At 41.0% G+C, this 13,197-nt stretch overlaps 1 protein-coding gene across 2 annotated transcripts in view; it reads left to right on the top strand.

Moving 5' to 3' along the window:
• st6galnac4 (ST6 (alpha-N-acetyl-neuraminyl-2,3-beta-galactosyl-1,3)-N-acetylgalactosaminide alpha-2,6-sialyltransferase 4) overlaps positions 1 to 13,197 on the top strand; it is a 38,010-nt gene that overhangs the window by 14,912 nt on the left and 9,901 nt on the right. For both annotated transcript variants that reach the window (XM_061931862.2, XM_061931861.1), the window contains 2 exons: positions 8,069 to 8,478; positions 10,935 to 11,042. In XM_061931862.2, the coding sequence (XP_061787846.1) occupies positions 8,069 to 8,478; positions 10,935 to 11,042 (518 nt within the window). The remainder of the gene's footprint in view (positions 1 to 8,068; positions 8,479 to 10,934; positions 11,043 to 13,197) is intronic.

Below are 13,197 nucleotides of genomic sequence, written 5' to 3' on the forward strand. Positions count from 1 at the left end.
GAAGTCATTTATGAAGTCTTTATTATGAGTGACACACCTCAAATAAGGTCTCTCAAAGCTAGCGAAAGAAGACAAAAGAGGGCATTGCTAACACTTGTATCTATTCTTGTAAAGTGTCGCCGTTCCTATACAGGATTACAACTATGACGTGTTATGGATGTCTTTGCGTGCCACCTCGCCCCATTGATTCACAAAAGCAAAAGAATGTCTCTCTATCTTCTGGATCCTTGAATAAATAACGACACCGTGTGTTGAGTAACGACTGTTTGTTCAACACTTGTATTGTCTCTGTTGGGTTACATGTCCCCACTCTGGCCCCCGGGACAGTACCGGTACCCATAGTTACCAAGGCAAGGTGCAGCAATCATGAATAATAAATGAATGAAACCCATGTAGGAAAACTCAAGGTACTCACGATGGCCAGTCCACCCCTGTTCCTGCAGGGTAGGAGTGAGTGTTTTTACACACTTTTGTGTTTACTTTTACTGCATAGCTCACCTTAGAAACTATTTATCTTGTGCTTCGGTTGGTTTCCTTCCTTTTAGTACAACCTCACAAGTGTACTGGTATTTTTCCATTTTGACATAGCGCAGTGCTTCTCCAATAGTGGGGCGGACCCCCCTCGGTGCCCAGAATTAGCGTATGTTTTCATTCTAATCTTGAACGATAAGGTGTCGGGTGCGGCGTGAGAAAAACACAAGTTGTCAGCTTGGTGGCATGTAAAGGTGCCAGCAATTCATCGAGGGGTTTGTACCAAGAAATAAAGGAAAAAATATTATCAGGTTCTCAATCATGTTTCAATTTAGGGTGAGCTTGAAAAAAATAATCTTCCCATGGGGGGGCATGACAAAAAAATTGAGAAGCACTGACAGAATGTACAGTATTACAGTAACTAGTGCTGTGAAGAATAACCCGTAAAGTAATTCAATTAGTCACCAAAAAATATGCCATTATTAATGTATATGCTCAGATTAATCATAAAATGTGTTTTGACTGTATATGCTCCTTTACCTTAGCCGTGGATGGTTACCTAAAAGGTGGTAGTTATACGGTCTATTAACAGGGGCCCTCATGTATTAAAGGAGAACTGCCCTTTTTGGGGAATTTTGCCTATCGTTTACAATCATTATGAAAGACAAGAACACACTTGTTGTATTGGAAATTTTCCTGATCAAGTAGTCAAACAAAATTGTCTTTCTTAAAGACACAGTTCACATTCGTAGCAGGTGGGAAAGAAAAAGGTGCAAAGTGACACAGATGTGTAATTATATTATGCAGCCGTCTTTCCTGGACTTGACATACGGAACCGTCGTCAGCTGTGGGATTTTTGGCAGTGAGTGGCGCGGACCCACGTAGCACATTCTGCAACCTTAACTGCAGTGTGCATTGTCAGTTGAACCTGGAACGGCCCAAGCCAGCGTCCGGGCTTGAACCATTTGGGCTTGGGTTCCGGATGAGGACCCAAGTCTGTTGGCGGTTCTCGGAAGCGCTTCTCAAACGGTCCTCCTGATGGCAGTAAGAGAATTGGTTAAGTGCAAGCAATATTCAATCAAAGCATCATCTCCCATGAAGGTCTGAAGGGATCCTTGTGGCCTGGGACCCATCAGCACGTTTGGTTGGGCACCAAACAAAATCTCAATGGGAGACTGGTTGCTTCGGCTGCGAACTCTCATCCGCATCTGCACCAGTACCAGGGGCAGGCATCGTTTCCAATTCATGCCTCATTACAGCATTTAGCTCATTTCTGTTTAGTGTTGCCGTTCTCTCTCCCGACTGCGGGTGGTAACTGCAACGTTTTCTCAGGTCGATACCTAAAGTGTCACTCATGTTGGTAATTAATGCGTTTGACAATGGCCCCCGTTTTGCAGAGGAGATCTTTTCTGGTATTACCTCTTGCACCAGCCGCTTCGCTATGGTGTCGGCTGTCGCAATCTTTGTTGGGAAAGCTTCAACCCACTTGGACATGTCAACCCTCACCAAGCAATATATCTTCCCTTCGCATGGGTGGAGCTCTATGAAATCAATACATATTGAAAGGGGAAGTCGGGTGGCGGGTCAGCGGCTGGCAGAGTTTTGGGTTGTCCCGCTTATGCACAGAACCACATACTTTGGACCAGTGATTCGCAAACTATGGTACACCAAAGAATCACTTGATTTAAGTACATTGTTGTATTTTCCTATACTCAAACTGCGTGTCCTTGTTTTTAATGAATACTTAGCCCTACCGCCATGTTTTTCACCATGGTGGTACTTGGCGAGACAAGTTTTTTCTAAAGTGGTACTTGGTAAAACAATTGGAGAACCCCTGCTTTAGACAGTCACAATGTCCCCCCCCTTTTGACACAGGGTGAAACATTACATGGGCAAACAAGGATTGCCATCAGGATCATAGTGTCACAGATTTTCCGCCAGCCAGTGTGCATGCAGTGGTGAGGGCAATGAGTTCTGCAGCCTGAGCTGAGAGGGAGAAGAAGAGGTGACAACGCCATGATCACCAACCACGGCAAAGCCAGGTTGCTGTCTTTGTTGACGTGCTCTTGTTCGCCTCTTTCTTTTCAGCATACATGGCGTGCTTGAGATATTTGTCTAGGCGGGCTTGATTCCAGGCGCCCACGATCGACTGCTCGACCTCCGCCTTAAGTGTAGGGCGGAGGTCATTAACGAGAGCAGTGCGCTTAGTTCCTTCTAAGTGGCCCACACGGGAACCCCAATCTTTGGGCCCTTGATGACCACATTTAGCAGCGCAAACGTTTTTTTGAGCCGGAAGTAGTATTCTTCAACGAGCTTGGCCTGTCTTTGTTTGCAGCGGAAGACAGCGTGCAGATCAGATTGCGGTGGAAACACCTCCTCGATATGGGCGAGGATGCGATTGACGTGTGCTTCCCACGCACTGTCATCGTCCCAGATGGGTTGGGTGGCTCTTAGATTTTGGTTTGCCAATACATCTACCACAGCTGAGACTTTGGCAAAGTATTTGTTTCAAGATAGTGGTGATTTTGTAGCCAGTAGGACGCCATGCGCAGACAAAGGAATTGAACACAGTTCCGTTATTTTTGACCGGTGGAAGTTCGTTCTTTGCTGCTTAGTTGAGCTGTGGGGGTCATGTGGCTGTAGACCAGGATTGGGTCCTCGCCAGGACCTGTGAACTTGATTGTACCCCCCAGGAAGGTGGAAGTTGATGGCGCTGCCTTTGTCGAGGACGGAGGAGGTGACCCGTTTTGAAAAGTTAATTTTTGACTGCTGTCATTGGATGTCCCAGGGCTGGTGTTATGTCAGATAGTTTATCATCGTCATATGCAACACGACTTGAGGCCTGGGCTGTCTTTTCCTTTTTTTGCTTGTCTGAGGGCGGCCTGTGGCGGTTGAGGTGGGCGTCGCATTCGTGGGGAGTGCCATCTCCGGGTTGGGGAGGAGATCTTGCCCCAAGTGGAGGAGTTCAAGTACCTCAGAGTCTTGTTCACGAGTGAGGGAAGAGTGGATCGTGAGATCGACAGGCGGATCGGTGCGGCGTCTATAGTAATGCGGACGCTGTATCGATCCGTTGTGGTGAAGAAGGAGCTGAGCCGTAAGGCAAAGCTCTCAATTGGGACGGCGTGGCGAAGTTGGTAGAGTGGCTGTGCCAGCAATCGGAGGGTTGCTGGTTACTGGGGTTCAATCCCCACCTTCTACCATCCTAGTCACGTCCGTTGTGTCCTTGGGCAAGACACTTCACCCCTTGCTCCTGATGGCTGCTGGTTAGCGCCTTGCATGGCAGCTCCCGCCATCAGTGGGTGAATGTGTGTGTGAATGGGTAAATGTGGAAATACTGTCAAAGCGCTTTGAGTACCTTGAAGGTAGAAAAGCGCTATACAAGTATAACCCATTTATCATTTATTTATTTATTTAATTTACCGGTCGATCTACGTTCCCATCCTCACCTATGGTCATGAGCTTTGGGTTATGACCGAAAGGACAAGATCACGGGTACAAGCGGCTGAAATGAGTTTCCTCCGCCGGGTGGCGGGGTTCTCCCTTAGAGATAGGGTGAGAAGCTCTGTCATCCAGGGGGAGCTCAAAGTAAAGCCGCTGCTCCTCCACATCGAGAGGAGCCAGATGAGGTGGTTCGGGCATCTGGTCAGGATGCCACCCGAACGCCTCCCTAGGGAGGTGTTTAGGGCACGTCCAACCGGTAGGAGGCCACGGTGAAGACCCAGGACACGTTGGGAAGACTATGTCTCCCGGCTGGCCTGGGAACGCCTCGGGATCCCCCGGGAAGAGCTGGACGAAGTGGCTGGGGAGAGGGAAGTCTGGGCTTCCCTGCTTAGGCTGCTGCCCCCGCGACCCGACCTCGGATAAGCGGAAGAAGATTGATGGATGGATGGATGGATCTTTCACACTCGCATGCATTCTTCAACCTTTCTTCTGAGTCAATTGCCTAGAACTCGGACTTCCTCCCACAGGGAAACCCAGTTTGACCCATTCTTCAACACATTCCAGACAGTCAGTCCATATTTGGCATTCATGGCCATTAAAATTGGTGAAGACCATTGAACTTTGCTGACGTTTGAGTCCATCATTATGTCTACAAGTGGAGTGAACCATGAAAAACCTCTCAAAGGGTATTAAACCCCGAGAAAAACAAAACTCTCAAAAGTATATAACCCTAAAAAAAAACATTTCAAAGGGTTTTAAACCCAACAAAAACAAACCTCTCAAAGGGTATAAAACCCAGAGAAAAACATAATTTAGGACTTGTTCAAGGGATATAAGTAAACTCTGTTTGTAATATTTCTTTGAAATGAAAGTTTTACATTACCGAGTTTAGTAGTTTGTAGGTCTGGACTCAATGAGTCCGTTGCTAGAAATTCTGCGGCCAACAGTGGGGCGCCGAGTCACGGTCAGTCCTCCCGTCCGTCTCTCTTTCAGTCTGGATGATCAATCACCGTCCGTGATCCGGTCCCGTGGTCGTTCCGGGCATCCCACTTCTGACACCAAGTTGTATCGGAAATTTTTCCTGATCAAAAAATTGTCTGTCTTAGATTTATTTTTGAGAAGCTCAAGCATTTCAAAAGGTACAGTTCACATCAGCAGCTAGGAAAGGACTTTTCCTTTCCTAGAAAAAATGACACATCTGTCACTTTGCGCAAAGTGACAGATGTGTCATTTTCTTATAGAATACAAGCAGGAGGGAGGGAGTAACCTTTGACACTAAACTAATGACTAAGCAGATGTCGGGGACGTTGAACAACCTTAAAAAATTTCAGCATTGTACAATCGTCAATGAAGTTCTCTTAAGGTTAAAGCATCATATGTTACATTTGATTCAAAGACTAAAAGCACAGTACGTTTGGTTTGTTCCTGACTAAAAGAACGTCTAAATGTTTATACGACGGCATATAAATGTTTTCGAATACAATGTCTTTTTTTAGGATTTTAAAGATGATTAAAAAAGCGCTTGAAAGATGGGAGTCTGCGTTGTAGCCTTCAAAGCCCTCCAGCAACGTTTTATATACACACTGCAAGTCTATATATAATGTAGTAACAGACACCTTCATAACAATATGTAATATGTACAATATACACACTGCAAGTAAATATATAATAGTGTGTTTACAATCATGACAGAAATAATAACAGACAACGACGACGACTATTTTTGGACAAATGAGGATTCACAACCTTATTTTTGAAGCTGAATATACTGAGGATGAACTGCTGGTCATAAAAGCCAGCACGAAGGAAGAGTGAGACGTTGGAGCAGACGAAAGCCGAGAGAGTGAGGTGAAAGTGACATTGAGTTATAAATGTGGAACTTGGAGTCATGCTATTTGACATAAATGGAGTGCTTACCCAAATAAACCAGAAAAAACTCTGAACCAAACGCACAACTGTCCATCGAGTGAGTCAAACTTTATATTGATCATGATACACACAGCACGTCATGCATGTTATGACAACTACAGTACATACACTGTCTGGCTAGCTGTGTACAAACAAAACATGAAATGTCGGCGAATTCTTTACATCCATTTACTACCGCTTGTCCTTCTCTGGGGTGCCGGAGCCTATCACAGCTGCACTCGGGCGGAAGGCAGGGTACACCCTGGACAAGTCGCAACCTCATGGCAGGGCCAACACAGATAGACAGACAACATTCACACTCACATTCACACACTAGGACAAATTTAGAGATAATGTAATATGATTGTTCATGTTTTTCAATCAGTACAGATTGGTATTTTGTGCTTTACAAACTCAAACGCGTTTCGCAATGTGACTTAAATGTGATTTTTTTCCGTCAGCTTCAGCTGGATATTTCATCACAACATCCGTTGTCTATTTAAGACAATCAAATTTTCGGTGCATCACTCGTCAATAGTGCGCAAATAAAAGGCAATATGTAATACATGAAAACATATTTTGATTCCGAAGAAATTGCGATTGTTAAAAGACCGCAATTGATACTGTGGAGCATTTGCTTACATGTGAGTTAAAAATAAGGCTTCCGTAGGTCCATGCTGATGTCTGTGTCTTCTCTACTTAACAGCCATTAAAAGATTATAACCGTCCCCAATACAATATATTACACTATATAGTATATACACTCATTCATACATTATATTACTTTAATTTATCCTTAAAAAAAACACTCACTTTTAGGGTGCAACGACTTTTATTTTATAGTATCAGTGACTTCCTCCCGGTCAACTTCCTTTGTTTTCACTTTATCAAAGTGCGCATGAGGGGTATGTCGAGGCCACACTGGGACCACATTGGGGCCACATGCGCGTTTACACTGCGGTCTGATAAAGATCACATTTTACTTGCAGTGTAAACAGTCAGCTGGAAAAAAAACTGATTTGGGCCACCTTGGCCTGCAGTGTAAACGTCGTCATTAAGTTGCACTTACAGTTGCAAGTTCAAGACGTTAGATGGCAGTAAACGGAGTGTTATTGTTGCGCCCCAAAAAGTGTTAATACTAGAGATGTCTGATAATGGCTTTTTTGCCGATATCCGATATTCCGATATTGTCCAACTCTTAATTACCGATTCTGATATCAACCGATACCGATATATACAGTCGTGGAATTAACACATTATTATGCCTAATTTTGTTGTGATGCCCCGCTGGATGCATTAAACAATGTAACAAGGTTTTCCAAAATAAATCAACTCAAGTTATGGGAAAAAATGCCAACATGGCACTGCCATATTTCTTATTGAAGTCACAAAGTGCATTATTTTTTTTAACATGGGGGTTGAGGTGTGTGTGTGGGAGGGGTGGGGGTATATTGTAGCGTAGCGTCCAGGAAGAGTTAGTGCTGCAACGGGTTCTGGGTATTTGTTCTGTTGTGTTTATGTTGTGTTACGGTGCAGATGTTCTCCCGAAATGTGTCTGTCATTCTTGTTTGGTGTGGGTTCACGGTGTGGCGCATATTTGTAACAGTGTTAAAGTTGTTTATACGGCCACCCTCAGTGTGACCTGTATGGCTGTTGACCAAGTATGACTTGATTTTTTTTTCATGCTTGAAAAAAGAAATTATTACTTTAAAAAAGTAGTTTTATACTTGTGAGTGTTAATGACACAGCTTTGCATCAGTTGATATTCTAGTTTCAAGCATGTTTTACTCAATAGGTCATAAAATCTCAGCAACAAGCTGTTATATCTTACTGAGATAATTTAGGACCAAAACCCTTAAAACAAGTAAAACACTAACATAAAATCTGCTTAGTGAGAATAATTATCTTATCAGACAGAAAATAAGCAAATATCACCCTTATTTGAGATATTTAATCTTATTTAGATTTCAGTTTTTGCAGTGTAGCTATTCTAAATGCTAACATTAATATAATATTACCGGTACTGTATAGTTATTTAGTATGGCTTTTATTTTGAAAAAATTCACAACACCTTTGCAGTGCCTCTGCCAATCACGGACCCCCTGTTGAAGACCTCTGCATTCAATGATTCATTAAAGCAACAGAATATATATTGAAGCTTTTTTTTTGTAATGATGTAATGGTTGCTGGTACACAAAGAAGTGAACAGCCGCATCATTGAAATCTGGGTCTTTGTGTGTCTTTGCAGTTCTTGAACGTGCACTTCAACCAGTGTGCCTTAGTTTCCAGTTCCGGCCAGATGCTCGGAGCGGGCCTGGGCGCCGACATCGACAAAATCCAGTGCGTGATCCGCATGAACAACGCTCCCACCCTGGGCTACGAGAAGGACGTGGGCAGCCGGACCAGCGTGCGGGTGGTGTCCCACACCAGCGCCCCGCACCTGGTGAAGAACCAGCGCTACTACTTTGAAGAGGCAGCCAACACCACATACGTGTTCTGGGGTCCGCAGAGGAACATGAGGACAGACGGGAAAGGTGGCGTCTTCAACGCTCTCCTGAGGATAGCAAAGAAGTATCCCGATGTCCGAATGTACGCCATGACGCAGGAAAGAGTGGCGCACTGCGACCAAATCTTTCAGAATGAAACCGGAAAGAACAGGTAGGAACATTTTGGCATGGACTACGGTGTTTCTACATTACTAATAATATACAGGAGGCCCTTGGTCTCAGGGGCCTTAAGTAAAATTGTATTAATTACAACATTTTGTCACACTTTATTATTTATGTGAAATGATTAATGGTGGCGACTTGTCCAGGGTGTACCCCACCTTCCGCCCGATTGTAGCTGAGATAGGCTCCAGCGCCCCCCGCGACCCCGAAGGGAATAAGCGGTAGAAAATGGATGGATGGATGGATGGATGGATTAATACTTTTTGAATCAAACTTGAATTTCATTTGGTGTCTTGTTGTGTAATAAAAAAAATTAATGGGGAATTGATTTCACATTAATGCAGTGTTTCTTAAACATTGTGGGGACATGAGCACCCTCTCGAGAGCCACCAAAAACGTGTTTTGTCCGTATGGTAATTAGTTGCAATACACATTTCCACCACCTGTGGCAGCAATGGTATTCTCAAGAAGACGTCTGGACCTCAAGTCAGAGAAGTTTAATAAGCGTAAAAATTATGACTAAAGTTGTGAAGCTGTATTTTTTCAACTTGAATTTTATCGACAGTTTAGTAAACAAAACATTTATTGATATTTATTAATCATTTAGTTTATTTATTTTAAGAACAATATAGTTTTATGTACATTTAACTTTCATCGGTTAATTATTAGTCCCTTCTTATGCAGTATATTTGATTTAGGGCTGCAACAACTAATCGATTAAAATCGATTATAAAAATAGTTCGCGATTAATTTAGTCATCGATTCGTTGGATCTATGCTATGCGCATGCGCAGAGGCAATTTTTTAATTTATAATTTTTTTAATTTTTTTTTTATAAACATTTATTTATAAACTGCAACATGTACAAACAGCTGAGAAACAATCATCAAAATAAGTATGGTGCCAGTATGCTGTTTTTTTCAATAAAATACTGGAAAGGATAAAAATGTAGTTCGTCTCTTATCCGATTATTAATCGATTAATCGAAGTAATAATCGACAGATTAATCGATTATCAAATTAATCGTTAGTTGCCGCCCTAATTTGATTATTACTTATTTTTGTTATCAGCCTGACCTAAACCTTCATAAAAATCTTTGCGATTAACACATGCTTTCATATCAATTGACGAAGTTGTTACCCTGTTATAAAAACATTGCTAGCTAGCCGCTAACATCTGTCCGCAGTGTTTTAGCTACTTCTAAATTGCTAATCCTAGCCTCCATGGCGACAAATGAAGTAAGTTTCTTACTAGTATCAAACCTGCAGGACGAGGAATGGCCCTGCGATGAGTTGGCGACTTGTCCAGTGTGTACCCCGCCTTCTGCCTGAATGCAGCTGAGATAGGCTCCAGCACCCCCCACGACCCCAAAAGAGACAAGCGGTAGAAAATGGATGGATGGATTCACTACACACCGTAGGAGGATACAATAGCTAACCGCTAACAGCAAGCTAGCGCTCCTGAATGTAAACAAATGGGTGAATCTGTACAAATATCGACTGTATCGATACCAAGTACAAGAGCCTCATATACCGTAGTCGATACTACAAAGATTACATCGATATTTTTTATTATCACAAAATATGTTGTCTTTTTTTATTTATAAACTCAGGAAATACTTCCCTGGAGACAGTAGAACTTTTATTTTGACAAATGTATGATCCTGTAACTACTTGTTATTGGATTACCCAAATGTATAGTATGACTCAAAACATAGGTAATGTATCCAAACAACAGAAGAATATGTGATTATTACATTTGAACAGAAGTGTAGATGGAACACGTTAAAACAGAAAGTAAGCAGATAGTAACAGTAAATGAGCAAGTAGATTAATAATCCATTTTCTACCGCTTCTCGCTCATAATTTTGACAAAATAATAGAATGAAAAATGACACAATATGTTACTGCATATGTCAGGAGACAAATTAAGAGCCTTTGTTTGCTTACTTACTACTAAAAGACAAGTTAGAATGTTCACTATTTTATATGATGACAAAATTGTTCTTTGATTGCAAAAAGAAACATATATTTAAAGTATCATGCCATTTTTTGTTCAAATAAAGCCAATAATGACATTTTTTGTAGTCCCCTTTATTTTGAAAAGTATTGAAAAATGCTTAAATACATGTTGGTACCGGTACGGAAATACTGGTATTGGGATAACACTATTGTAACATCATTAAAACTAGTGAGAATAATATAAAAATATATAAAAATGTTAGATACATACAGTATTAAGAAAAATATTCCCCTAACACTCTTAAGAAGCCAGAACATTATTTAATGTTTCTTCTGCCAAGAAAATGTATTTATTTTGTCGGTTTATTTACTTGACTTATTTAAATATGTCCAAACTTGGTTTAAAGATTGTTTCTATGTGCTCAAAAAGTACCTATAATCATTCAACAATATCGTGGTAATATTGCTGGCGTGTCCCCGCTCAGGTTGAAGTCGGGAGCGTATCTCAGCACAGGATTCTTCACGATGATTCTCGCTATGGAAATGTGCGACAGCATCCGCGTGTACGGCATGATCAACACCGACTTCTGCAGGTGAGTCCACAACAGTAAACCATTACATCCTGGTATAGTTACTAGAAGTGAAGCTATTTTTGTGGTGTCTGCAAATTCAGTGTTCCCTCGCCACTCTGTGGTTAACTTACTACGGTCTGTGTGGATTATTTTAAAGTGTACTTTGAGATTTACGTACTATGTCAAAAATGATGGAGGTTTTAGAGTATATGACGTGTTTAAAGAGCAAAGAAAGTTGTTACGTTCTGATGCGGGTGTTGTAGGTTCGGACCCCAGGGTGCAGAGACGTCAGGCGAAGTGCGGGTATAAATGTATTGAGTAATAAAAACAAAAATAGTGCAACAGGAAAGTGCACAGGAAGCGTAGGGAATGGGGCTGGACGATTATGGCAAAAATAATAATCACACTTATTTTCATTGATATTGTAATTAAAATTAATTTCACAATTATTCATTAATTTGAAAACAAGTATTTATTGTACCACCAAAACTCAACCTTAAATAAAGGGATATAAATTAGCAATGAATAATAGTTATAACAAAAACTAAAACAATAGAAATATAAGAAACTGAAAAATTCCGTTTTTAACCTTGTAATTGTTTTTAGTTCCATTTTATATCTTTTACTATAGACTGTGTGCTTTTTGTGTCAAATACAATTTTATAAAATGTTTGTTGATTAAATGCAAAATCTCTCACATTTATTGGTGCAATACATCTTTGGACAATTTTGACCAGTATTTTAGGTCAAAGTGTAATATTTGTGTAAATGTATCAATACGTGCTTTAAGTTCATTATGCTTGTGTAAGGTACTTTTCGGAAACCTTTCATTTGTTAGCGCAATCAGACCGGACGTGGTGCATTATTGTGAAGGGGGGGAAGTGTGCTGCTGTTCTCAGTTTGACGTGTGGAGGCGACTTGAGGCTGTTTAAAGAGAAAAAAAGAGAGACCGACTCCCAAGTTGCGACTGAGGAGATGTTTGTAAGTTTATCTTACATCGATGATGTCGTTAACAACAACACAAGTAGATAAGATGTGTTGCGAGTGTATGATTGTTTGTACATTAATGTTACAACCATGATGTTGTTCACAACAACACAACAGATGAGATGTGTTGTGTGTATGATTGTTTGTACATTGATGTTACATCCGTGATGTCGTTCACAACAACACAACAGATGAGATGTGTTGCGGGTGTATGGATTGTTCTTGTTAGCTTTAGCTTCCTAGTTTAATTAATTAAGTGCCCGTCTCGACATTGTTAGGGCGGCTGCATGTTTCGGGGATGAATGAGCGTTATTTTCACATTATTTTACACATTATTTTCTCAAACAAATGTTCCTTCTCCTCATAATGACAAAATTTCACCCACATTTATGTCAATTTCCTTGATATACTGCGATTAACAGCGGTTTTCGTCATATTGGCAAATTCTGTGACTCTGTCTGCTGTTGCGTCAATGCTGAAATCATATGCTTTATATTTTTGTTGTTATTGATTAGCCATACTAGCCCTATGTCAAATAATAAGTGATAAGATCCCACATTTCTAGTAAACATGCTTTTTTTCACTCATTCGTTCCTCATCTGTTTCACCGTTACAAGCTCTAGAATCTGCACACATTTTTTTGATAATTATATTTTCATGATCGTGACAAGTCGTAATCGAAATCAAAATGTGATGAATTGTCCAGCCCTTATAGGGAACAGGACAGAGTACAGGGCTGGCATAAAATGCATCCTGATTGTCATTCAGGGACAAGTAAGGGAACCAGGGCTCAGTCAGACGTAGTGGCAAACATGAGGCAAATAGGAAATGGAACAAACAAGTCGGAAGAAAAAACAAGTAGGAAGAAAAAAAACAAAATACCAAAAATGAGTAATAATTGTCATGAGAGATCATGACAGGAAGTGCTTATGAGAGTGTGTGGAATCTATGTGGAGGCCTTATAAAGAAACATAATATTGATATAAATCATAAAATGAAAAGCGTCCCTACTTTACGCTGATTCACCTACCACGGGAGGTAATAAATTAATAATATATTTGAAGCTAGTAATATATTTTAAGCTAGTTAAATTGATTATTCAAATATGTGACGTAATGTATTAAATCAAGGGTCTTCAACAGGGAGTCCGTAGAGGTACTGCAGGGAGGTCGTAACATTGTTTGGTTAT

This window comes from Nerophis lumbriciformis, linkage group LG39 (genome assembly GCF_033978685.3).
Source record: "Nerophis lumbriciformis linkage group LG39, RoL_Nlum_v2.1, whole genome shotgun sequence".
Lineage (NCBI taxonomy): Eukaryota > Metazoa > Chordata > Actinopteri > Syngnathiformes > Syngnathidae > Nerophis > Nerophis lumbriciformis.